The 27,245-nt window shown below is 32.6% G+C and overlaps 1 protein-coding gene across 9 annotated transcripts in view; it reads right to left on the bottom strand.

Moving 5' to 3' along the window:
- The window catches only part of LOC145293050 (twitchin-like), a 359,249-nt gene that overhangs the window by 172,563 nt on the left and 159,441 nt on the right, over positions 1-27,245 (bottom strand). For all 9 annotated transcript variants that reach the window (XM_080139370.1, XM_080139366.1, XM_080139369.1 and 6 more), the window contains 10 exons: positions 20,906-21,094; positions 18,731-18,844; positions 18,469-18,573; positions 15,384-15,581; positions 14,484-14,595; positions 9,793-9,965; positions 7,494-7,682; positions 5,327-5,416; positions 4,973-5,145; positions 422-551 (listed from right to left, as the gene is read on the bottom strand). In XM_080139370.1, the coding sequence (XP_079995496.1) occupies positions 422-551; positions 4,973-5,145; positions 5,327-5,416; positions 7,494-7,682; positions 9,793-9,965; positions 14,484-14,595; positions 15,384-15,581; positions 18,469-18,573; positions 18,731-18,844; positions 20,906-21,094 (1,473 nt within the window). The remainder of the gene's footprint in view (positions 1-421; positions 552-4,972; positions 5,146-5,326; positions 5,417-7,493; positions 7,683-9,792; positions 9,966-14,483; positions 14,596-15,383; positions 15,582-18,468; positions 18,574-18,730; positions 18,845-20,905; positions 21,095-27,245) is intronic.

Here is a 27,245-nt window from a genome sequence, read left to right on the forward strand (position 1 = left end):
ATTACTGGACCCTATTTTAATCAATCATTTATAATTTAATTTAAATACACCAAAACATTCACCATATACACAGAAAGACTCTTCAATACAAGGGATTTAATAAAGTAATAATTTGGTTATAGTCAAGATTACTAGCTCTTTTACCTTCCGGTTTCTGCTACGCAGACAAGACGACAGTGATTAATGATTATCTTACGTGAAAGTTCCCTCCCCTTTCTCCATGGTAAGAGCGGCTTTCTTGTCCGCTTGATAATGTCTAATTATCCATCCAAATGGACAGCAGAAACCAGAAATAAAAAGGGCAGACAATCTTGAGTATAATGAATAATTTTAATAAACATACATGTGGTTTGGAGTTGTAGATTTTAAATTCCAGCAACAGTGCATCATTGGACATTTTATTTTAAATCAAAAAACTTACCGAATGGCATCTTTGCAATGATTGGACTGGTGGTAGTAAGGAATTCACTTGTACCATATTCGTTAACGGCGCAGACACGGAAGTTGTAGACGTTATTCTCATACAGACCTTGAACATCAAAGTTGGTATCCTGATAAAAGACATATTCACCAGTGATTAAAAATGAAATGTTTCAACAATGCAAAACATTTATGGTCAAAATAACTTTTATTTTGAACTACGGCGTTTCACCGCGAAAAAAGAAAATTGTTCGGGTTTGTATAACTGTACACATAGATTCGAAAAAGTTGTCAAAAAAACAAATATATAACAAATAAATGTTATCAAAGACAAGATAAGTTACTTTTCTGCCAAACTGGATATATTTTTTGTGTTTTTATTCAATGTAACATATTTATTCAGCTCGAAAAACATACAGTGTTTACCGATGTATTTGAAAATTCAAGATGGCGTCTCACACCCTCTTTAACACCGTAAGTATGAAAAAAGGTGTTATAAATAAAAAAAACTATACAAAATACTATTAAAAACCCGCCGAATATATGTCAACCTATGTCACGGTAACATATATTGAGCGAGTTTTTAACAGTATTTTATCCGATTTTTTATTTATAACATCTTTTCCCACACTTACCGTGTTAAAGAGAGAATCAGACGCCATCTTGAATGTTCCAATACACCGGTAAACACTGTATGGTTTTCAAGTTGAATAAACATGTTACATTGAATAAAAACACGAAAAATATATCCAGTTTGGTAGAAAAGTAACTTATCTTGCCTTTGATAACATTTATTTGTTATATATTTGTTTTTTGACAACTTTTTCGAATCTATGTGTACAGTAATACAAACCCAATTGTTCAATTTGTTAAAGCTTCATATACAATCAAGTAAAAGAAATGTCTATCGTTTAAAGTTCAGACTGCCTCACGGGATAATAGGATATTTGTTACCATTAAGTCACACCATTTATCAAGGTTTAAAGTTTCTCGAAGATAAAGGTTTTTATACAATTAACTATTAACTTACGTGTACACATATATTTGTTGGAAATCAAAAACGGTTGTTGTTAATAGGAGTATAGAAATTACATAAAAGATATATTTCTTCTCTATCTTACATAGAAATAAGCTGTGAATCGATTGGCTAAAACAGTCATATATAAACTCATATAATAAAAAGAGCGATTATTGTAGGACTTCACATGTGCACTTCTCAGCCTTTTCCTAATTTCTGGCTAGAGAGTTTTGTGCCCAAACTAAAAACTAATCAGTTTCTGAACAAGATTTTTTTTTTACACAGGCATCACCACATTATCAAGGTCAAGAGGCCACTTAAGGATAAGGGTTAAAGAGTGTACAGTAGAAATTGGACAATATAGTAATCATTAGTAATGAAAATTCGGTAAATTTGATAACTTATATGGAACGGCTCATCAAGAACTTGTTTACGTTAGACTTGAAGACAACCATATTGTAGTCAACCGGAAAGCAGGAAAACGGAAGACAATTTCACAGGCGTGCAGTTCTAAGAAAGAAGCTTTGTTCATGGAATCTACGTTTAGGTTTAGGCACAGATAAAGAGTGGGGGAAATTATTGATAGTGTTTTCAGCTAGACGAGTGTTTCTTGTGAAAGTTTGGCGAGGGGGGACCATAGACTGAAGCTCAATCGAACACTTTCCATGAAAATAACGATACATCAAAGACAAACTCGCAACATCTCTTCTGTGAGATAGAGGTTGCAGGGAAGAGAAAAGTATATCTCCTACGAGGCTACGAAGTCTATTTTGAACTCTATCAAGGCAGGACAAGTCCTTTCTAGCAGCTCCTGCCCAGATGTGGCAACAGTATTCCATCTTTGGACATACCTGGCTCTTATATAGATAGAGAATTGCATCAGCAGTGAGATGTCTACCAGATCGATAGAAAGATCCGACCATTTTTCCAGCGGCCTTGGCAACAGATTTGATGTACATGTTCCATTTAAGATCAGGAGTAATGGTCAAGCCCAGAAGCTTGTCAAAACTTGAGGCCTCCTGAAGACGAGAGCCATTCATTTCAATTGATGCCAGATGTGGATCAGAATGTTGATGATGTAAAGAGAGAAGCTTGGTTTTAGATGCACTAAAAGTAACCAGCCACTCCTTTCCCCATTGTACTACGTGCTAAAGATCAGAGGAGAGAGTCTTGGAGAGAACTTGGTCGTTTACTGTAAGACAATATTGAAAGACATAAAAAGATAATACAAGACAGAACTCCACAATTTACTATTCTATCTTAAGCTTATGCCTGTCTGCCGAGCAAACTTGCCTTACATGCACGGATTCCTGTTTTAATGAAACTTTGATATGCTTTTACTGGTAAGCAACTTTTCAACTCACACTGACGCTTCACAAGCATTTTTAAAGCAGAAGAAAAACACACATGTTAAATGTGATATTTAATATGTTCGTTCCAGGAACAGTTACAAAACTATGTAAATGGTCTAACCAACTGCCATACACTCTCTACATGTCTTCAAGCAAAGTTTTCCTTTCAGCTTCCATCAACAAAGTTTTAAAGATGTTATGCTGTGACATTTCACCTCCGTAACCTGTTGTGATCTTAAAGGACCGATAATAATTAAGACACTTACGGTGATATATTTACAAGAATGTATTTACAGACGCACAGAATAATATGTTGCAGAATGTTTGTGTCTGATACTGTAGCCATAACTGCCACCAATGACTGCTGCTATGACAGAATAACTCGTCAAAACTCTATTCATAGTCTCTGGAAGCGTCCATCTACTCCCGAAATAAGGTAGATCAACATCACACCATAAGAAGAACTGGCGATGAAGTAATAGTAGATTGCAAACAGTAAAATACATATATTGAGAGCTGGACTGTTTAAGGGAAATTCGTTTAGTTTACTAAAGCAATGGTATTTGTGGGCATGTGAACCTTTCAAACTTCATCTTGTTGTCATGACATTTCATTTATGCTCAATACTTGGGACGCTCTCGTAGACTAAGGCACAGATGCAAGAGAACTCTCATTAACAAATATATTTATCTTTTTTGTTTTTTCACAAGAAAATTTGGGATGCTTAAATCAATACAACTTAGATGAATTGTGCTTTTTATTAAAATGTTGAAAATATATCTTTTCGTATCCACCCATACCAACTATGCAATAATTTGTAACATCTTGAACAAACCTTTAGAACGTTTCATATGCTCCCTAGATCATTTGCAAAAGGACGTCGTCTCTACATTTAAAATAGAAAGCCATTCTTAACATGGGGAATGGGGCAGACGCAGTGCTTTGAATTAATCGTTTGGTAGTCTTTTATTCAGTATCTTTTGGATACTTACGTCACCTGCCGGTAGATATTGATGCAAAGTTGCCCGAGATAGGGTTATAAACTGGATAAGTACCACAGTTTTATGGTCATACTAACATATGAACTTTTTATATGCTCCCTAGACCATAATATCTACGATTTGCGAAAGGACGTCGTCTCTACATTTATTTACATCGACTTTTATAAAATTCACGCCATTTCTAATACAAACCACGTCATCTATAAATATAAAAGCGAAAATGTATGCATGTATGTATGTGTGTTCGCTTTTTCTGTATGTCTACAAAAGGCTTCTTTCAGAGAAGCGGTCGGTCGGTTCACAACTTTTTAAAACTTTTTATATCACATATAAATCGTAATATCTCACAGTTAACAACGAAGCTCGCCTGTCTATTTAATTTGCTCGATTTCAGGAAGATAAATATTCAACATTTGTCGCTCGCCGCATGTGTGTTAGTCTTTTTCCTATAACATCTTGGGAAAATAAAAATAAAAAAAAAAGCGTTCCGCAGTAAATGAATACTATCCCGCAGTCAAACTTGACCTCATTAACTCATTAAAACGGGCACCTGCCAGATCCAAGGAATTAAATAAATTCAAACGTGTTTCTGTTAGCATCTCGCGGTGGGGCAATGGTTAACGTCGCACTTTTTTTTTTCACATTTAATTTACAACTTTGCCTCAAGGGTTAAGGTTCGATCCTCATACTTACTTTTTTTTGACCCCACCCCACCCCCGGAGTTTCCACACACACCTCCAAACACCCGGGCAATGCCGGGTACTACTCGCTAGTTAACTATAAATTAAAATATTACAAACTACAAAGCACTTTTTCGAAATCCCCTACATCCGACACCTGCATATATACTATCCCCTGTAATGGGTGCCATCAAATGTACATAGGAGAAACGCAACACGAATGACGAAAAAGACTTGCCGAACACGAGAGAGATTTTAAAAAATTACAAACTTTTGTGAACCCAAAGAACTTTCTAACTTTTCTTTTTCTTCAGTTGAACAATGTTCAACGTTCTTTCAGTTATTCCGAACGGTATAAGTAATTAAATAAACCCTTCGTTGTTATAAAAACGTTTCGTTTTATAATACTAATAATATATAGAATTGCGTCTTATTTCTATATCAACATAGAGTGTAATTACACAGTGAAAAGATTAATAAACTTCTTTTGGTAATGATTACCTTACAACATGTTGAAACAGTCAACCAATAAGGTTTCGTAGTCTCTTGACGTTCAATGATGTAATGTGTAATTTTAGCACCGCCATCTTCTTTTGGGGCTTTCCAGGATAAGCTGCATGTGCTTTTGCTGATGTCGGATACATTGAGAGGGCCTTGCGGTGGACTTGGAGCACCTGAAAGAAAAAAGTTACATAAAGTTTTATCAAATACAGCATACATATATCCACTAGTTTTGGGACTATTAATTGTGTAACGTAGGACACACGTTAACATGTAGACACCCGGGACCCACATCTTGCAGATTCAGTCACAAAGGAACATAGAATATATAAACGGATTTTAAAATATACTTACTGACAATTTTTAGGTTGAACGATGTTGAAACATTGCCACTTTCATTTCCAAGTTCCATTGTGTATTTAGCAGTGTCATCTTTGTTAGTGTCTAAATACCAAAGGTAAAAATATTAAAAAATTACATTTTGAGATGAAATCGAACATATTTTACACTTTAAATATAAAATTAATTCATCAAGAAAATTGCATCTCTCTCTCTATCTCTCTCTCTCTATATATATATATATATATATATACATATATATATATATATATATATATATATATATATATATCTGTGGAAATATGTTTTTTCAATTATATTTCACCTTTTATTTATACCAACGCTTTAATTTATGAAGCTCAATGTAATTACAGAGCATATAACAAATAAATGCCAAAAGTCTATATTGCAAATTTCAAGATGTTGACAATCTTACAATTTATTCCTTTAAGTACGTTGACATGCACAATTCTTTACAGCACCTGTTTCGCAGCGCAAAATCATTTATTTAATTATTATATCAATCAACGAATCTATTCTGCCCTTAACTCTTCAGAAGAAGTAGCACCTATAAATTTATTAAAAGAAAATAAAATGCATTTGGGCATGATTATAAAATCCCCAAAATGGGAGAGAAGTTTCAATTACCATTTTTTTTTCTTTTAATATGCCAGTTTTTACACCATAGCATAATAAAATGAAAAATTAAAGGTAATTGCAACTTCTCTCCCAATTTTCGGATTTTGTAATCATGCTCATATGCGTTTTCTTTTCTTTTAATGAATTGATATGTGCTATTTCTTCTGAAGATTTAAGGGTAAAATATATAAATATATATAAATGCAATATTTCGACATTCTGTCGTTGAATTCTCTCTAACTGTTTACCATTTATACCAGCTGATTTGGCATTTATAGGCATTTAATACCCCCCATTCTTGTGTTAATTACCGGCGGCCTTGAAGTAGAATGCTAGCCTATGAAGTCAAGAATGACTTTGTGACTGAGTTTGAACCTCCCGACCAGCAGTAATTATCACTTCCCACACTGATGATTGCGTAAACATGAAACACTAGTATCTGTAAGAATAAAAATAATTATTAATATTTTTTTCAATAATGATAGAAATCCACTCAATAAGTGTCACAGTTACACTTATTGAGTTGATTTCTATCAATATTTTGTTTATTTTTGAACTTTTCAGACATTATTGACTCTCTGAAGAGGGCATGTTTAAGGTCGGCCATGTTGTCGTCAGGTTAACTTACCAATTCGGCACTACTTCTATTTGAATCGAATAAAAGCGATAAAATACGTTAAAACACACAGAACTTATCCAGGTAGGCAGAAGAGTAACTTATCTTACCTTTGGTGATATTTATTTGTTATAATTTGAAGTTTTTAATCATTTTTCGTTCGTTGACTTCTCTATTAAATACCCTAAACTATGATAATCCTGCTTGCGTGTTTATTTGTATATTTAAGTTTTAGATGTGAAGAGGAGTTTGAAACGAGAAGAGAAGTAGCTGGAGGAGAGAAATAGGCATAAAAATGTAGAGGAAGGATGGAAATTGAAGGAGTTGAGGTAACAATAGAACGACATATTCCAGTAGGTACAACATAAGCAAAGCAATCGGAACCTGCCGAAATGATTATCAAATTAGTTGTCAGAAGACGTCAAGTTTCAATGAAAGCTTGAAAATCATTACATCAAAAAAAAAAAAAAAAAATTACACCAAAAATGATTTCCAACATACTATGTTAACGTGAAATCCTTCCCTTTCCCTATGGTAAGAATCGCTTTTTAAATAGAAAGCCATTCTTAACATGGGGAATGGGGCAGACGCAGTGTTTTGAATTAATCGTTTGGTAGTCTTTTATTCGGTATCTTTTGGATACTTACGTCACCTGCCGGTAGATATTGATGCAAAGTTGCCCGAGATAGGGTTATAAACTGGATAAGTACCACATTTTGTTATGGTCATACTAACATATGAACTTTTTATATGCTCCCTAGATCATAATATCTACGATTTGCGAAAGGACGTCGTCTCTACATTTATTTACATCGACTTTTATAAAATTCACGCCATTTCTAATACAAATAAAAATAGTGATAGTGATTATAGCAGCAGAAGCAACAGTTTCATTAAAAAGTACTGGCATCAAAATAAAGAACTTACCTTTCAAGACAACAATAACATAATCATCAAAGACCGATATCCTCACATGCTCACTCTCCGGCACTTCTTTGCCATCCTTTTTAAGCTTGAAGTTGAACGGACCAGATCCACTGAACGGGACTTTCAATTTAAACTGATCACCAACTTGACAGATTTGATCATTGAAAGTTTTGTCAAATTTAGGAGGAGCTGAAAAATAAAGAATAAAAAAAAATGTTAAAACAATCTGTAGTGAAATTCTTTCATAAATTAATTCTTCGCAATTATAACAAGGAGAAAGTTATGAGATAGAAAAGAGGAATAGTGTGTATGTGTTCATAAATATTAATTTATATAATTGATTTTTTGGGTTATTTTAAAAATACCTATACCACACTGACTTGCACCTTTTTATACAATACGTTATAATAAAAATATATTATTTGTAATATAAAAATAAATGTCTAAACTATTTTATTTTAGCAAAAAATCTGAAAAAAAGACTAATTAACGTCGTTAATTAAATTATAACATACAGGTTAAAAAAATAAACCATTTGAAAAAAGAAGCATTTCAAAGTAAATATTTTTATGTAAGCTTTTAAAATATATTTTTATTGTTACATGTCTTATTATAGCATAGTTTTATTATGACATGCTTTATTAAAAATAAAACCATAATGAAAAATACAAGCATTTCAAAGAATATATATATATATATATATATATATATATATATATATATATATATATATATATTTATTCTTATGGAGAGGACTTGAATGCCTACTAGATATTATTCTCGAGTCTCTAAGGTCCCTCTGTACACGGATTTGCCAGAACAACTCGGCATTAGGATACTATTCCCTAGAAGTAAACCCTGACCAAATATTCAAAATCACATAGTATTTGCTGCCCAAATAAGATCTCATCACTATAGCTTACTCACATTAGCTTTTACGAGGAATGGTGCACCTTCTCCAAGTAATGTTACCTCAAGTAATAACACAAAGCTGGATACTCTACCAGAATAGATAAATTCTTGTCCCGGAATTCAGTAAGACCACGAGACCAAAATAAAAGATATACTACAACGTATAAAAATGATTAATTTGGGAGAAGAAAATTATGTTCTCAATTTCTTTACTAACTCAGTGTCTGAGAGATAAAGAACTTTAATGGAATATTCGAATATCTATGTATCTCATATAGATTTCAAGTGTTAGCCCCAGGTAGTGGGCGTCTTGATTTCTGAGAACTTCAACTGAAGTAAAATAAAATTAAAAAATGAAATACTAATTTTATATAACTAATTTCGATAAAGAAAATAAGAAATTGTAATTTATATAGTTATTTTTATACAGAAATATTATAATTTACATAACTGATGTTTATGTCATAAGTTTTTTTCATAATTGTGAAAAAATTCATTAAATGTTTTACATCAAAATAGAATTTATCTGAATTTTCACATAGGCTTTTAGCCTCCTTTGTGTGAAAACTAATTAAAGCAAATATAACTAACATTACACACCCCTTACGTCAAGCAGTTGTGAGCGAAATTAATAATGATTATTTCATTAGGTTTTCAGTTTAACCAACACAATAAATGCCTGTTGGCTAGGAACAAATCTGCTCTCGTGCTACACTTCACCTTCCTCTGTCAGTGGAGGAGAAATTTTTCGTAACTGAGACAATTTTTAGTTTTGTTTCTATCCAAAGTGCCCCTTTTTGGGGAGCTGGATTTTCCCCACATTAAAAACCGACCTTGTGTCTAACTCTGCCCTCGTGAGGAAGCAAGTAAATAAGAACAGAGTTATTAGACTTTTTTCTTATAGTTGCAAAATACACACGAACATAACTAAGTGTTCTCCAATTCCTGGGCCAGGGGGTTTGCTTGATTTATGTTCATAATCGTCTATTTACAAACGTTACTTATCTATCTTTTCATGTGTCTACCATTTTACCGGCTTCCTTGTATTATACCTTTAACGTATATTTTGCATAACACTAGAATGCTTAGCATGACTACACAATCTCAAAACTTCACATTTGATAGCCATGGATATTGATGTGACACTATTAAGTTTTCACAACTCTACAGTATTAATGTGATGAAGCAAATTATGTATCTTTGGAACATTTCTATTTTCTGTTGTAATAATTTTACAGTAAAATCATAAACACATATTAAATCTATCCTATATAGAGAAATGTGTAAAGATAAAACAGTAAAAAAAATGTTTCAAAATAAAAACTACACTTATTACTCATTTTCTATTTTCAATTCAAAAAGAGTTTACAAGTAGATCAGTTTTTACCTTTAACAGTAAATGCACAGGAACAGCTTGATTTTCCAAGGTTATTGATGACGTCACAAGTAATATCGCCAGCATCAGAAGCTTCAACATCCGACAGTGTGAGTGTGTATGTATCTCCATCACGTTTCACTGCTGCCCTTTGGTTGGTACCAACTTCAACACCATTTTTGTACCTAAATCGTAGCAGAAATTCAAAATTAATTATTTCATCCAAATAAATCATGATACTATGTATTTGATGAGTTATGAGAAATATAATAGCAATCACTCTCGCAAACGACCTAGTGTTTGCTTAGCCTGTAAAATGCCAGCAGAAAATGTAGAAAAGACAAGTATAATTTTGTAGGTCGCTCATTGGTGAACGTATGCTATTAATTTGCATATGTGCACAATTGATAACTGTTAAATGGGATGAATTTTGAAGCGTGGGAGTTGAGTGGAGTTCTTTGTTGGACAGCTTAGAACAAGAACGAGAATGAACGGTGGGAGATAATATCAAATATAGGAGGATTTGTTGCAAACTGAGAAAAGAAAGGAAAAAAAGACTTTTGTGCATTATGTCGACAAGATGACAGTTTGACACTGCCATTTGTTTTTTGTTTTGTTTCCTTTCCATTTTATAATAAATTTCATTAAAAAACTGATTTTATTGTTGCAGAGATCAATCACTTGGATTGTTTTAGCCAATGTTTGGGAAGTGCCATTACTCCGATCACATTGGGGTTACCATTTGTTACAGGGGCCAATCACTTTCTTAGATGTAAGGTCAATCACCCTGGTAACCATAGTGGTAGCACTGCTCAGGCATTGGTCCCTTGTAACATTGCCACTACAAAAAAGTGTTTTATTTCAAACTCAATCAAATCCCCAAAATCATGTTTTACATTATACTGGCGGGGAGGAGGGAGGGGGGGGGTAACCGGCATTGCCCGGATGTTTGAATGTGTAAAAGAAAAAAAAAAGGCAGGAAGGAAAGTGAAAGAAAACATGAGGTCTTACCGTGATGCTATGCTACGAGATAATAGGAAGTGAAAAGCGTGTAAATTTAGCGATCTCAATCAAAAAGTTGACTTGCAGAAACAAACGTTGGCTGGAGGCCAGTTCAGCCTTTTGCCGTTTCATTTCCCCATGATGTTGGGGAAACCAGATCCCCCCCCCAAAAAAGGGAGTGTCCAAATGAATAGCAATTGTCTGATATGAGGGGTTTCCCCCAGATTTATGAAAGCTGATTGCTTTCTGGACGTCGCTACACGAAAGGCCGGGAAGCTGCCTTTGCTTTCGATTCAGTTTCGCTTTTATATGAAAAAGCCGAACAAACACGCGAGAGAAAGGAATAGCATAAATTTTATAAAAGTCGATCAAAATAAATCTAGATACGACATCCCTTTGCAAATCGTAGATATTATGATCTAGAGAGTATATAAAATGTTCTAAAAATAGCCCCCCTCCCGAGAATCCCGGCAAAAAAAGTCTTTGCTGGACATACAAAAACGCGCGCTGCTGTTTTATCTTTTATATATATATAGATAACTAGCATGGATTCCCGGCGTTGCCCGGGTGTTTTGAGGTGTATGCTGAGCAAAAAAAAAAAAAAGGTAAATTTTTTAAGGTTTGACCCCTATTATGAGCCCTTAACATTTATGTTTTGGGCTCAAATTGAGTTATTAAGATCCATGTCCAAGGAACCATATATCTAAAATTTCAAGTGTTTAGACCTTAAATTGTCAGAGGAGTTTGGTAAAGTTTTCAAAGTTCAAATCGTTAACCTCTTAACAGCCAAATTTCTGGCCGAAAACGGTCACATCGATTTTCCCAAATCTCAGTACCCTGCATATCAAATTTCGAGTCTGCAGACTAAAAATTAACAGAGTTATTCCGTAGGGAAATGTACACAGACACACAGGCAGACACACAAACACGTTCACTTTTATAGATATATATAGATACTGACATAATTTCCTTTTGCTTTCAATTCAAATAAGTTTTTTGTCAAAGTCTAGATTTAATATATCCATCATTTTATTGCTTCATGTCTCAAGTAAATTGCATTCGTCACATTTTGCATTAAAATTCACATTTGTTCTTTTGTTTATAAAATATTATAAATTATTAACAAAAATTTGAAGGAATTTGCAAATTTATCATGAAATTATTGTGATTCTGCTAAAAAGATTTGGGTATTGATATTCTATTTTTATAGAAAATTGTATCTTCTAAAATGACATATTTTTATACAAAAGATAAAATTATACTCAATTATAATAATTATTCTTACAACGGTAGCATGTGACAGAAGATTATTCACCCAAGAAAGAATTCCAGTTTTTTCTTGTTGATTTATTGTTTGGAGCAAAATGTATATTACTTGAATTGTCCTAATTCTGTTAAAAAAATACTTATAAAAACAAGGTTGAATGTAAGGAATTATTATTAAAAGTAGTTATCGTAGCAATTATTGATCATGACAGAGTTGATGCTCTAACTATGACCCAAGAGCATTCCTAGTCACATCTTGTCAACAGTTTCTTATGACGATCTCCACAGTTAGATGAAACACTGGCAATTGTAACAGCTCATTTTCTGTCTAAAAATTAATGGTTGAGGTTGGAAATCTGAGATTATCACTTTGCAATCAGTTTCATATAGATATCTGCATATAGTTTTCTGTTTCAGTTTGCAGTTCAAATCAAATGGCTACATACAATGCATATATGCATAAAAAGAACAGTTTACCATAAGCAGGTAATAGACATAACATTCAAACGTTCCTAGTTTTCTTAGAGCAACAATAATTCTAGCTACAATCTAATTGCTTTCCCTTTTCTATTGAAGGAATATGATTATATACTCATTCCTCTGTTCTCATCACTTGTGTATACCACCATAGCACAAAAGAGTGAGGGGAATATTTATTGCTTGCCAATAATGATTTTTAAAACATTTGACACTAGTCATAGGTGCCAATGTGGCATTAAGTAACAGTTATAGCCCTTAAAGTAAGCAGGTAAATATAAATATAAATATAATTTGTTTAATAGACCAACTAGGGTGCAATGATTAAAATGCTTTGAAATATAAACAATCAAGAGTAAGGTAGAAATCTGATTGTAATTGATAAAACCTATTTGTCTTTCATATCATAAAGGAAAAAAGACATACACTATTACTATTAAAGGAAAAAAGACATACACTATTACACATGTGTGAGTAGAAAAAGAGATAAGTCAAGAAAATTGTGATACAAATAATAACACTATGTATTATTTCAAATCTTCCCCCACTGAACCACGTGCTCAAGATCAGAGGAAAGAGAATCAGAAAGAACTTTGTCATTTACAGCCTTTGATGTGTTGCCATAGATGGTCGTGTCATCAGCATAGATGTCAACGAATGATTTAAGTATGTGTTTTGGGAGATCATTGATGTAGATCAGGAAGAGAGTTGGGCCCAGGATGGACCCCTGAGGTACTCCAGCATTAATACTGTGGGCCTCTGATTTCTGCCCATCAACCACTACTCTTATGAGCCTATTAGAGAGAAATGATTTAATAATTGAGAAAACATTTCCAGTTATACCGTAGCTGGAAATCTTGTGAAGTAGGCCTTTATGCCATGCCTTATCAAAGGCCTTTGATATGTCAAGAGCAATTGCCCTAGAAAGGAAGCCTTTGTCAAGAGATTCACTAATCCTATGAGATATAACCATTAGCACATCTGTTGTAGATCTGGCAGAACGGAAACCATATTGCATGTCACTAAGAAGAGTGATGAATGTCATTTACTTCATGGACATGAACGAATAGTCCAACAACTAAAGTCAAGTAGAAGCTTCCTCAGCCATATGAAACATGTCAGGAAGAAACCAAATTACAACTGTGAACCAAATGGCTAGAGAATGCACCCCCTCTTTTATTAACATAGGAATCTTCCCTTCTGAGGGCGTCACTTCTTATTCAGAAGCACTTGAGCTCCTATGGAAACCATTCAACTGCTTGAGAACAGGAGTGTGCAATGAAAAGGTGTTATGAATAAATGGGATAATAAAACTGACCCAACCATTTGTAAATGTAGAGAAGCGGACAATACTACGATGCAACACTGTCTTGTCTGTCATCTACTTCCTAACCGGTGAAGCTTGAAAGATCTTGAAGAATGCAACAAAAATGCAAAGGACTATGGGAAATTGTTGCATGACAAGATGCTTCAAAGACATGCAAAGAAGAAGAATTTCCAATTAAACTGAAATTCAGACTTTGTTATTGTTTCTAGTATCGATTCAATGATATGGATTATTCAAAATTCGAATTAAATAATAAATCTGGACAGTATAGAAAGATTTGTGCAGAACAGGAGCCTTTGATGGTATGGCCACATTGAAAGAATAGATTAAAGTTCTTGGGTTAATAGATGTAAAACAGTTAAAGTAATAGGTTCAGTCTACACGGGAAGGCCAATAAAACAAGTGATAAGGATGGACTTGAAAAAAGATAGAAAAATAAAGACTTGGCCAGAGATAGAAATTGACTTGGCCAGAGATAGAAAAGACCTGGCCAGAAATAGAAATTAACTTTTAGAAATTGACTCCCAAACTAAAGTTTAGGAGTCAATTTCTAAAAGTCGTTAAACACATGGTAGCAGGTAAAATAGATGCTTAATCAAACATGACAATGACAAAACTTGTAAATATATACCAGCGAAGTTCCGGATCTGGTTTTCCATGTACTTCCACGGTGAATGTTGCTTTACCTCCAATTGGTGCAGTACAGTTCATCAGCTTACGAGTGAATTCTGGGATAGTACCAACTAGAATTGAAAAATTAAGGCCATTATTTTATTTACTTTATATAGAAAAAGAAGACAGAGAATAACTTATACAAATAGTTTGATTTTAAGTTTTGTCTCAAATTTTTAAAATGTGTTATCTATACATAATGAATATTCTATAGAACAAAGGAAGGAAGAGCATTTTTTTCTCTTTTGGAAAAGAAGGTTTTATTGTGCAACAATTATTGTTGTTTATATAACAAGGTTATAAGCTAAAGAAGTTTTAATCAGTAATTAATGTGATACAGTTAGATAATAGCATCAAGTAGATTCGTTTATACAGTTTGAAGTGTGCTAAAACACTATAGTAGAAGGGAGATAATCACAAAAGTCTCTTATACGACATCTCTCAAAATCAATAAATAGCAATAATTATTGCTTAAATTTGTAGATGATTACGGATGATGTATAAATTCTTTAAAACTTTGGGGTCGTGGGAGCATTGCATTATTTCATGCAAGCGTGTCTTGGGCAAAAATAGGCTGGCGGTGTCCATTCCTTTACAGGCTCCAGATCATATACAGCACCTGGTCTTACATAATCGTCACCCATTTTTGTACTAATCAAGCTCAACGTTACTTAATTTTGGTAATCTAAGGGGAAACAGTGTGTCAATGAGATTATGCCATATAGTTCTAGAGTTATTAAATAAAATTAACAGAATTTCAAACGCTTAATCAACAATTTGAGCCCTGAAAATCACTTCAATAAGTAATACAGAAACTTCGGTACAGATGAGACGTGAAAATCAAACATGGACTACTTACCGACCTTGTCCTTGACTTTAATAGGTCCACTGGAAGGACTTGGGTCACCTGGCCCAGCTGCATTGATGGCGCTAACACGGAATTCCTGTTCGGAATTCTCTGGCAAATTTGAGACGGTATAGTTTGTGTCAATGACAGGGTAGTCGTTAACCTTTACCCATTGATTGGTGAGAGGATCTCTCTTTTCAATAAGGTAACCTAAAATAACAAAATTGCATGTGATTTGATATTCATTCTGGAGGAGAAAACGTTTTATTATTTTACATATGAGAAATAAATGCTATAATGCATTAGTAATTTGGAGACAGTTTTCAATTTGATATTTCAATTGTTCCTATTTACTTTGCCTCCCCACGAGGGCAGAGTTAGACACCAGGGCCGTTTTTTAATGTGGGGAAAAGGAACAAAAATTAAAAATTGTCTCAGTCGTGAAAGATTTCTCCTTCACTAATCAAGAACAAAAAATTGAAGTCTAGTATCAGAACAGATACTACACATAGATCTAGGCTTGAAGGCCAAGTATTTCAATTGTTTTAATCATTTTCCTTTTAGTTTTTATACATATCTCCAACTAGATATGAAAGAGAAATAAAATATAATGTTTCATCTTTGAGAGTTTTGGATGTATTAAAAGAAAATATGACCATAAAACCATGAAAAATTTAAATGCAAAAAAAAGGTTTATGCAATTGTTCGTCTCACTATGAAAAAACATCTTATGTTTTAAATAATCAAATAGTTTGTGTAAGTACCACAATTTCTATAGACTCTTCAGATCTCATGCATATGTCAATAACTAACTATTATATTTTAAGCTAAAATGTAACTTATAGCATGAATGAATTACGAATTTCACCATGTTGCTTGTGTTTTTACCAAAATGTATCAGCATAATATCTGTTTATCTTAAAACATTGAAACATTACCAGACGGATCTCAGAACGTAGCACTCGGACTCAACATGAATTCTTGTTGGACTGTTATTGGATGATTAGTAAGATGCAAGGCATAAAAGAAATGCAATGTTTTCCTTGGTTTGTAATATATATATATATATATATATATATATATATATATATATATATATATATATATATGTATGTATATATATATGTATGTATATATATATATATATATGTATGTACATATATATGTATGTATGTACATATATATGTATGTATGTATATATATATATGTATGTATATATTTATGTATGTATATATATATGTATGTATATATATATGTATGTATATATTTATGTATGTATATATATATATGTATATATATGTATGTATGTATATATATATATGTATATGTCATATGCTACTGGTACCATGTAACCCAGTACTACCTGCCTCATGGTCGGGTCACTGGCGACTAAACTGGTTCCCCCACCAGACTTGTTTGGTGAGGAGGGCGGCTTCTCTCCCTGGAGGATTAAAAACAAGACCTTCCAAAGGGCGAATGAACTTTTTTCTGGGTCAACGGCCAACTAGCATCATGTATATTTCTGTGTGTGTGTGGGTGTATTGGGGTGGAGAGGGCTCCCATAAGCCGTGGTGAAGGCAACCTTTCTGAAGCAAATCTCTGATTTATAAAAAACCATAAAGCGGGAAACCAGTACCCGCATTAAGCTGGTCTGCAGTTTAATTTGTTGCTGGCTATCTTGCTCTTGCTTGTTGCTGGATCTCAACATTTTGAAACGAGAGAGAGACTTAGCTGTCGTACAAAGCTAAGACACTGTAACATCATCTTTGTATAGATACTCCCTCAGGCATTTGAGCTCATGGATTTTAAATGTCTGATGGAGTGGCACTTGTCTGACAAAACGTTGCAATCATCATCATGTATATATATATATGTATGTATATATATATATGTATGTATATATGTATATATGTATAAATATATATATGTATATATGTATAAATATATATATATCTATAATATAAAGCTGAACGTCTGTGTGTGTGTGTCTGGTCACGAATAGGCTCCTATATGGTTGACTATTATAGAAAACTGATCACATATAATGATAGAAGATGTATCGAAACACAGGAATGGGTATGTTTGATCTGGCATAATGATGATTCATTAAAATTGTGGGGTCTGCATACGCACCTGGTCCACAAAGTATAGAAATAAAAAATTAAAAAAAAAACGTTTTACAAGTATTTTTGATATAGATGTACATAATAATACTTTGATATGTTTTAACTTAAATAGGGATGGTATAATAAAATTGTGGGGTCTGCGTTCACGCTTGGCCTCCATAGAATGGAAATAGGCACAAACTTTAATAAAGACTTTTCATATCTATCCGTGTAAGTATACTTTGATAATTATGTTTCAGTTTGAAGAAATATGGTATCATAAAATTCTGGGGTGTTCATTCGCACCTGACCTCCATAGAATGGAAATATGTCACAAAGTTTAACAAGGTTTTTAATATAGATCCACAGAATATTGTGATAAGTGTTTCAGTGTGAACACGTATGGTATAATAAATTATGGGGTTTATCTATTTTATTTTTACTTTCATCATATTTTGCTTTGGTTTTGATACCCCCAAATTCGAAGCTATCTCTTTACAACCCTTCCTTTTCATAACCTATCATACTTTCATAAATCAGAGTCCATTTTCTGTAGGCTGCTTTTGAACCCAGTCAATGATGGGTACTTTTGCTAGTATATATATATATATATATATATATATATATATATATATATATATATATATATATATATATTCAAAACTAAATTATCAAGAATGTTCATATTAATTTATTGGCATTATTATCTGCTGTTGGACTACTGTATTTAATGTATGTGTGTGCGTATGTGTGTGTGTGTGTGTGTGTGTGTGTGTGTGTGTGTACATACCTGACTTGCACATCTCGTTTTGGTTACAACTTTATTCTTCTCTCCTTCATTTTTTTATTTTCTTTTTTTCTAATCTATTTAACTATACCAAATTTCTTTATCTACATATCAGTTTATGTCTTAAATAAACAATAATGTCTATCCCACCACGCAACGGATCTAACAAATATAATCACAAATATGAATAAACTTATGTCCTCACCAGTAATTTTGCTTCCACCATCTTGCCTTGGTTTGTCCCATTTAAGTTCAACAAAGCTGCGTCCGACGTTCGTAGCATAAGGTTGGGAGCAAGAAGAAGGTTTGACTGTAGGCAGATAGTTAGAGAGACAGATAAAAATAGAGAAAGCAGTACATGGATATACAGATAGATTAATAAATAGATCAACAGATTGCGAAATAGATTTGCATATTAAGATATGTTTTGTATAGATGAAGTTCTTATTATAAAAAAAAAAACTTACCGAATTTGGGTTTACATATAACAGAACCTGTACTATCGCTAGGTTCACCGAGACCGGCCATGTTCTTAGCTCTAACCCGGAATTCATATTCACCATCTTTACTCAAGCCATCGACTGAAAAATATAAATGAATGAACATAAACATGAAAACAGAATAAGAAATGGATGTGAACAGGAAGCAAAGAATATTGGATTTATTTATTTGATGTTCTTTTTATACAAGAATCACCACTTATCAAGGCCCGTAGGTCACTCAAGGATAAAGATTAGTGGGTATACATTGGTCAATGTGATTATAGCGTAGTAAACATAAGTAGTGGGAATTTTGTAAATTAGATTACTTAGGGGGCTTCATCAAGAACTTGTTTACATTAGACTTGAAGACAATTAGATTGTAGTCAGCTGGAAAGCAAGCAATCAGAAGAGAGTTCCACAGGCGTGCAGTTCTAAGAAAGAAGCTTTGTTCATGGAATCTACATTTAGGTTTAGGCACAGATAAAGAGTGGGGACATTATTAATAGTGGTTCTGGCTAGACGAATGTTTTTCATGAAAGTTTGGAGAGGGGGGACATAGATTGAAGCTCAGGCGAGCACTTGCCATGAAAATAACGATAAAGCAGAGATGGGCTCGCAACGTCTCTTTTGTGGGAAAGAGGTTGCAAGGAAGAGAAAAGGGCATTCCCCACTAAGCTACGAAGTCTATTGTGAACTCTGCCAAGGCAGGATAAGCTGCTTCTAGCAGCTTATCCTGCCCAGATGTGGCAACAGTACTCCATCATTGGCTGTACCTGGCTTTTATATAGGTGTCTAGTTTTATTAATTACTTACACTAAACCAATAAATAATTTGGTTTAATTTCAAAAGTGGTTCATTTTCATGTCTCCTAATAACTTTGTTGATCAGCTTGGTGAGTAACCTTTCAGGGTTATACACTAAGTGATATTGGTAGTGTGTGGAAAAGGTTCATGCACTGTGCTAAACGAATTGAACGTTGTGGATTTATCATCTACATCCGATTTATTGTCCAGATATTATCTGATTACAATGGATGCAACATTTTAAGATTTGAGTGTTTCAAGGAAATTGAAGAAATCTGTGAGAACTGGCTCTACAATAATAAATAATAAATCTGTATGACTTAAAATATAATATTTATGTGTATTTTACAACTGGGCAACGCCGAGAGGTCTGCTAGTCTATATATATATATATATATATATATATATATATATATATATATATATATATATATATAAAATAAAAATTACAATTAAATTTACCTGAAGAGTCCTAGAGTAGATGAAACGCGGAATATTCAGTGTAGCTTAATCGCCATATATATTTTATAAATTACTATATATATATATATTTATATATATATATATATATATATAGTAAGCTACGCCTGATGAATCCTAGCGTGGATGAAACGCGGAATATTCTGTGTAGCTTAATTGCCATATATATTTTTATAACTTACTACCTAGCTCTACTTATGTATTGAGCACTGTTGAAGTAAATACTTAAAGTTTACGCATAAAATAATACTTTCGTATATTAATTTATGTGATTAAATAAGGTAGTCATACATGCATATATATATATTTAAGAACAAATAGTTAACAAATAGTTAATAGTTAATCGTTTTATCGAGCTTTTACATCTGGTTGAGATTACTTTATAAATATTAATTCTTTAATATTTATAAAATTCTTTAGTTTTACCATCTTGGATCATTTTGATAAATTTAATTATAATTTTTTATTTTATATGGTTTAAATATCAATATTACTCTAACATATTTAAATTATTAATTTATGTTTTTATGAATAAATTCATTGTTGAATGTATATATGGCTCCGTTTAGCCTCAAAAGACAAAGGATACCCTCTCTAAGGGCATGTGTGCATGTAATTGTGATGCAAGGGTTGCGCAATCACAACCACACCTCTTCTGAATCGACTCTGTTTGAGTGGCAAGGAGAAGTCCAGGATGACTAAAAACAATGTCGAGATAAGCGGAGAGCACATACAGCGCCTGGAAGTTCCAAATGGTCACCCATATGATACTGGACAGGCTCATCGTTGCTTCACTTCAGTAATCTGACGGGAACCGGTGTGTCACACGTGATTATGTCGTATATGATTGTTGAATATTTCTTTCTTTTTTTTTTACCTGTATATCTTGTATCTTTAACGGCAAATTCGTTGGCAGGTTTCCATTTCTTGCTTCCAGCTTCCTTGTATTCTACAATGTATCCTTGGATCTTCTTGCCACCATCTTCTTTAGGACGAGTCCAAGCAAGACTGACGGATTTATCATCAACATCCATAATTTCTGGCACCCCAGGAGATCCAGGAGTTGCTATTAATAAGAAAGAGAGAATGAAAAAAAAAAATGATACATCAAATAAGTTCCTGTTGGAATCAATGTAAAATTAACTTGGTTATGGGATTAGTGTGTTAAAGGTAGGCACCGCCAAAAACGGCCGAAAAATCAAGTTGTTGTTTTTTAAAACGAAATTACATTTCTTAAAATCCATTATTTCTGAGTAACTTTTTTTTTTTCCAGAAAGATAAAACCCTGAATTTTATCATATAGAAAACAGAATAATGTAAAACTTTTTCTACTATTTTTAATTAAATTTTAAATGTTAAATTTTCCCAAAAAGTTAACAATTGACATTTTTTTGTCTTGCACAAAAAATATACATAAATATTTAAAAAAAAAAAAGGGTTTTTGAAATAATTAATTTATTTATTTGTTGTTTAACTAAGATTTAGGATGATTTTCTAAGAGAATATGCAAAAATATTATAATATAAGTACCTGGATTTCAAATAATTCCACTTATTCATATAGGCAACCAGTTATTTCGCGTCGATCTAGAGTCTAGATCGACACTGTTTACGTTTGCATTTGATAAAAAGCAAACTATGGAAGACCAAACAGGCCAAAAAAAACTTATTTTTCAGTGACGAAAATTTCAATGTATTATTAAGCTGAGGCTGGCCAGTACCAGATGGGTGACCATTTGTATGAGTTTGGTTTTTAATGTGTATGTGTGTGAGGACCAGGCTCCCCAAAATGGGGGGGGGGGAATTTAAAGCAGAATAAAAAAAACTTATTTCAGCGCGTTTGGTCCACCGTAGTCGAAAGGCGGCAAACGTTTTCAAACGGGATCGAAAAAAATGATGCTATTTTTAACACAAAGGGCAGATTATTTATCGAATTTTTTTTTGTATCGATTCTTCAAAGCATGCCCTGTTTAATAATGGTCATGCATTATTCGGCTCGCTAAAAAAAAATTGTTAATTTATTTATCAAAGATTTTAAAATGGCTTTTTTCGTATAAATATTAAAAAATTTTTTTTTTTTGTTTTGCTTAACTTGAATTAATTATTTTACTTAACATATTCACCGAATTTCACACTTCAAAATTCAAAAGCGGGATAATTAAACACAATCGAAGTTCTGATATTCAGACGTCAAAATAAGGTATGCAAACAATTTTTTTTTTTAATCTATAATTCTGTCCCTTACAACAACACAATATGTTGTGTTCAGTTTCAGATGATTATTTTAAGCATATTTGTTCCCACTTCAAAGCAAGGGGGGGTTGTAAGCAAAGAAATATATATATATATAAATATCGTTTATGAAAAATAAGTACACTGTTATAAAGTTCATTCTTCTCTTAATAATCGCTGAAAATTTCGTATTGATTGGATAATTACCTGATTTTTGGTACATTTTTAAAAAGACGGCCCGTCAAAATGTACTGACCTGGCCCCCCCCCCCAGTTTTGGCGGTGCCTAGTTTAAGGTACGAGGAGGTGTTTTTTTTTTAATTTTTTTTTTTTAATGTTTTTATTTTGAAAAGAAGAACCTAGGAGATAATTAAAATAAATAAATAAAATAAAAAAAAAAGCGATGTACTTATTCAGAATACGACCTACGTTATTTCGGTAAGGTTATGTAAAGCGCCGGAAAGTGTCGAAACGCCTAGCCAAAGAAATCGCAGCAGTGGAATTAGCAACCGGAATGTTTTGTTTATTATTATTATTTTATTTATTTTTTTTTACTGTATATCCCTTATTTATTACATCGTAAGGTGAAAGTATATTCCGAAAGCTGTTCTTAACATGAGGAGGTTGGGGTGTTTATTCGTTGTAAGCAAACTCGAAAACCTATACAAGTCGACATTTCCAATGTGAACGGTAAGTCGGACTTACGTAAAAAAAATACCAAAAATGTATACCAAATTGACTTTTTTTGTTTAAAAATTAAATTATTTCGTTTTTGTTTATAAAATTTTATTTTTATAAAAAATATCTTTCGTTTTTATATAAGTACGATTGTTAAATGTTATTCTTTCGATTACTTTCGTTGGGGGGGGGCAATGAAAAAATAATTAAAACAGATCGAAATTTAAATTTCCGTTCGGTTTTTACAACCGTAAAACAGCACATTCTTCGCAAGTTTTATCTTTTTTCCTTTTTTTTTTTTTTTTTAACTTATTTACTAGTGTTTTAAATATTGGCTGTTTGTTTTCAGTAAAAGAAATGTAAATAGAAGCAAGAAAAAAAATTACAAAAACAACACACGCACAAAGTTTACGTTCGGCACATTCCGACTGTTTACGTACCTATCCGGGCAGATTACGCAAGTCCCCGGAGATACAGATCGAAAATTTCGTGATTTTATTTTATTCATTTAAATAAAATAAAATATGCATCAAGTGCGCTTGAAAGCCAAATCACAGCGTAATATTAGGAAATAAACAAATATTTTACTTGTTTGAAATTTATCACAAATATTTGTTTATTTTCCTAATATTACGTTGTGATTTGGTTTCAAGCGCACTTGATGCGTATTTTATTTTATTTAGATTAAAACAACGTTTCTATATGAACTCTTATTCTTGACGTTTATTTATTTATTTCGAACGCAGGTTAAACTTTAAAACGCTAGCAAAATAGAAAAATATAGTGATTGTACGGCAATTTCAGTTTTAAAAAATCTGTTTTTACGTAGATAATGCAAAAAAAAAAAATAATAATTGAAAAAAAGAATGGGAACAATGTTTTTGTTACTTTAATTAAATTGGTACTCATGCAGAAAGTGATCCGTGCTGAAATAATAACGCTATTATTTAAAAAGCCATTCTTAACATGGGGAGGGGGAGGTGTGTTGTAGTACAACACATGTTGTACCTATTCTGTACTTGAACCTTACAATTGAATAAAAAAAAAGACATATCATAAAACTTTAAGTAAAAGTGGAAATACGATTTTTAAAAAATAGCACGGATCACTCTCTGCATTAGCACCATTAAATTAATTTTTAAAAAATTTCCAGTTCTATTTTCGTACAAAAATATTTTTTAAATAAAAAAGTAATTTAATTAAATAATAAGCAAAAATTGAAAGTAATCTAAAATGTTCTTTCTAAAAAGGAGAAAAAAATTTTTTATAGTTGTTTCCATGTTTTTGTCGTAAAAAAATATTTGGGAGTTTTGTCGACGTAAATAAAAAAATATTTATTTGCAACTTTTCATATATTTTTCTAGAACAAACAAAAAAAACGAACTTTTAACACTGAAAAAATTGTTTTCCTTTCCTTTCACAATTGTTTTCGTTAAAATTTTTAGAAAAGGCATGAACTCGGACTAGTAGGAAAAAACAAACATTTTTTTTCTTGTAGATTTCGTCGTAAAAAAACTGATTTCTTTAAAAAGTTTTTTGAAAAAAAATTTTTTTATTTCAAAATAATCGGCAAAATACGAGCTGGCCTGGGCGTGGCTTATCACTCGCTCGGATTTCTCCGTAAAATGACGTCACATGCTGCCATCTGACGGAGAAAATGGACGAGGGGTGGGGTGCGTACAGAGCATTTTCTTTAATTACTATAAAATTAATATAGTGGTAAAATTATTTTTAAAAAAAAGAAAACAGAAGCCAAATTTGAAGCCAAATTAAAAAAAAAGAAGGCCAAACCATTTCAAAAAAGGTCAAATTCACGAAATTAGCCATTAAAAGAATAATAAATGGTAACAATAACATTATGAATAAAAGTTACTTTCCAACTTATCTGCATCATTCGTTGGTATTTTTAAGTAGTTTTAAGTGCTTTTTATTTCATATCGAATGTTAGAGCGGTTTCCGCTAACTTTGCCAAATTCTAAAATGCCGTAAAACATACCCTGTTTTTTTTTTGTTTTTTTTGTTTAATAATTACTACTTTTTTAAATAGAAAAATGAATGATGCAGGTAAGTTGCAAAGTAATTTTTATTGTCAAATAATAACAGAAAAACTTACCGTAATTATTTTTCACATGCATGGGAGTCAAATAGAAGAAAACTTGTAATGTTTCCAAGGAAAAAAGCTAAACAAAAAAAAAAAAAAATGGACGACTCTAGCAGCAGCACAAGCGCCAAATACAAGTTTCCAGTGCTTGAAAAATGAATTGACGAATAACACCGACCACTCTAATTTTTTTTTTTTTTTTTTTTTTAAAGGTAATTGAGGTCGCTGACAACGAATCTGATAGTCAAACTTGGTGCAAATTTACCGTTTGCATGGTATTTACCCCTGAACCCACGAACTACTTTTGACCATTTTGCAGCTTCCGTTTATGCTACGCGCATACAGGGGGGGGGGGATGTGGTGCGCGCCCCAACACCACATCCCCCCCTGTATGCGCGTAGCATAAACGGAAGCTGCAAAATGGTCAAAAGTAGTTCGTGGGTTCAGGGGTAAATACCATGCAAACGGTAAATTTGCACCAAGTTTGACTATCAGATTCGTTGTCAGCGACCTCAATTACCTTTAAAAAAAAAAAAAATTAGAGTGGTCGGTGTTATTCGTCAATTCATTTTTCAAGCACTGGAAACTTGTATTTGGCGCTTGTGCTGCTGCTAGAGTCGTCCATTTTTTTTTTTTTTTTTTTTTTTAGCTTTTTTCCTTGGAAACATTACAAGTTTTCTTCTATTTGACTCCCATGCATGTGAAAAATAATTACGGTAAGTTTTTCTGTTATTATTTGACAATAAAAATTACTTTGCAACTTACCTGCATCATTCATTTTTCTATTTAAAAAAGTAGTAATTATTAAACAAAAAAAACAAAAAAAAACAGGGTATGTTTTACGGCATTTTAGAATTTGGCAAAGTTAGCGGAAACCGCTCTAACATTCGATATGAAATAAAAAGCACTTAAAACTACTTAAAAATACCAACGAATGATGCAGATAAGTTGGAAAGTAACTTTTATTCATAATGTTATTGTTACCATTTATTATTCTTTTAATGGCTAATTTCGTGAATTTGACCTTTTTTGAAATGGTTTGGCCTTCTTTTTTTTTAATTTGGCTTCAAATTTGGCTTCTGTTTTTTTTTTTTTTTTTAATAATTTTACCACTATATTAATTTTATAGTAATTAAAGAAAATGCTAGAATTAATTTTTCAAGTAGTTTCATGTCGAAATGTTCTGGAAACTTGTATTTGGCGCTGCTAGCCCCCCCTCCCCCTGTCGGCCATTTATTTTTTTGCGTTTTCTCTCTCTGTACGCACCCCACCCCCACCCTTCGTCCATTTTCTCCGTCAGATGGCAGCATGTGACGTCATTTTACGGAGAAATCCGAGCGAGTGATAAGCCACGCCCAGGCCAGCTCATGCACTAGTACCAAAATACAAATGAATCGGTAAAATAAAAGCAGAAAAATAGTATCTCAAAATAATCTGGAAAAAAAAAAACAGAAAAATAATACAGTAGATTTTCTTGCAATAAGTATACTTTTTTTTTTTTCATTCTTTGTAAACAAGCGATTATAAAACAATCATAACAATACCCAAGGAAAACAAGGGAGGTCATTCTTCAAGGACTATACTGATTTTAATCATAAGTTATCTCCCTTACACTCGATTAAAAAAAACAATTTTTTTTTTAGGACGCTTATGATTATTATTACCATCACGCTGTTGCATAAAGTTTTTTTATACAAATGTCATCAATTATATTGCACTCTTCTAATATATCAAATCTCTCTACTGGGCATGTACAAGAAAACAAGAAAGACTAAATTGAAGCTCCTTTCTAAGACAAAACGGCTACAAATTTGTGCTTAGCAGTAGGTAGCACCGTGTTTTCTCCTTCCTTGTTTATTACAAATTTTCATCCAGGAAGGCTGATACCCATTTATACTCTTTGAATAAGTGTTTGCTTACAGCACTTAAGTACTGACCAAACACAATATTACTTAACATTGGCGATTTAATAATAATAATAATAATAATAATAATAATAATAATAAATATCTGTATGATTAGAGACACATCTCCAATAGATATTCAATTCTCAACGATTACTGAAAAGGTTGGTAAAGAACTTCAAACATTTTGGCCTAACGTTATAATCAGGATTCGGTTTTGGGGTTTGGGAAGGAGTGAGTCACTCTCTCGACAACAGCATGTTTCTGCCCTCTTCTTTTCCAATCGACCATACCTGGCCTCTCG

The sequence above is a fragment of the Euprymna scolopes genome, chromosome 14 (assembly GCF_053919585.1).
Source record: "Euprymna scolopes isolate OS-2025 chromosome 14, ASM5391958v1, whole genome shotgun sequence".
In the NCBI taxonomy this organism is placed as follows: Eukaryota; Metazoa; Mollusca; class Cephalopoda; order Sepiida; family Sepiolidae; genus Euprymna; species Euprymna scolopes.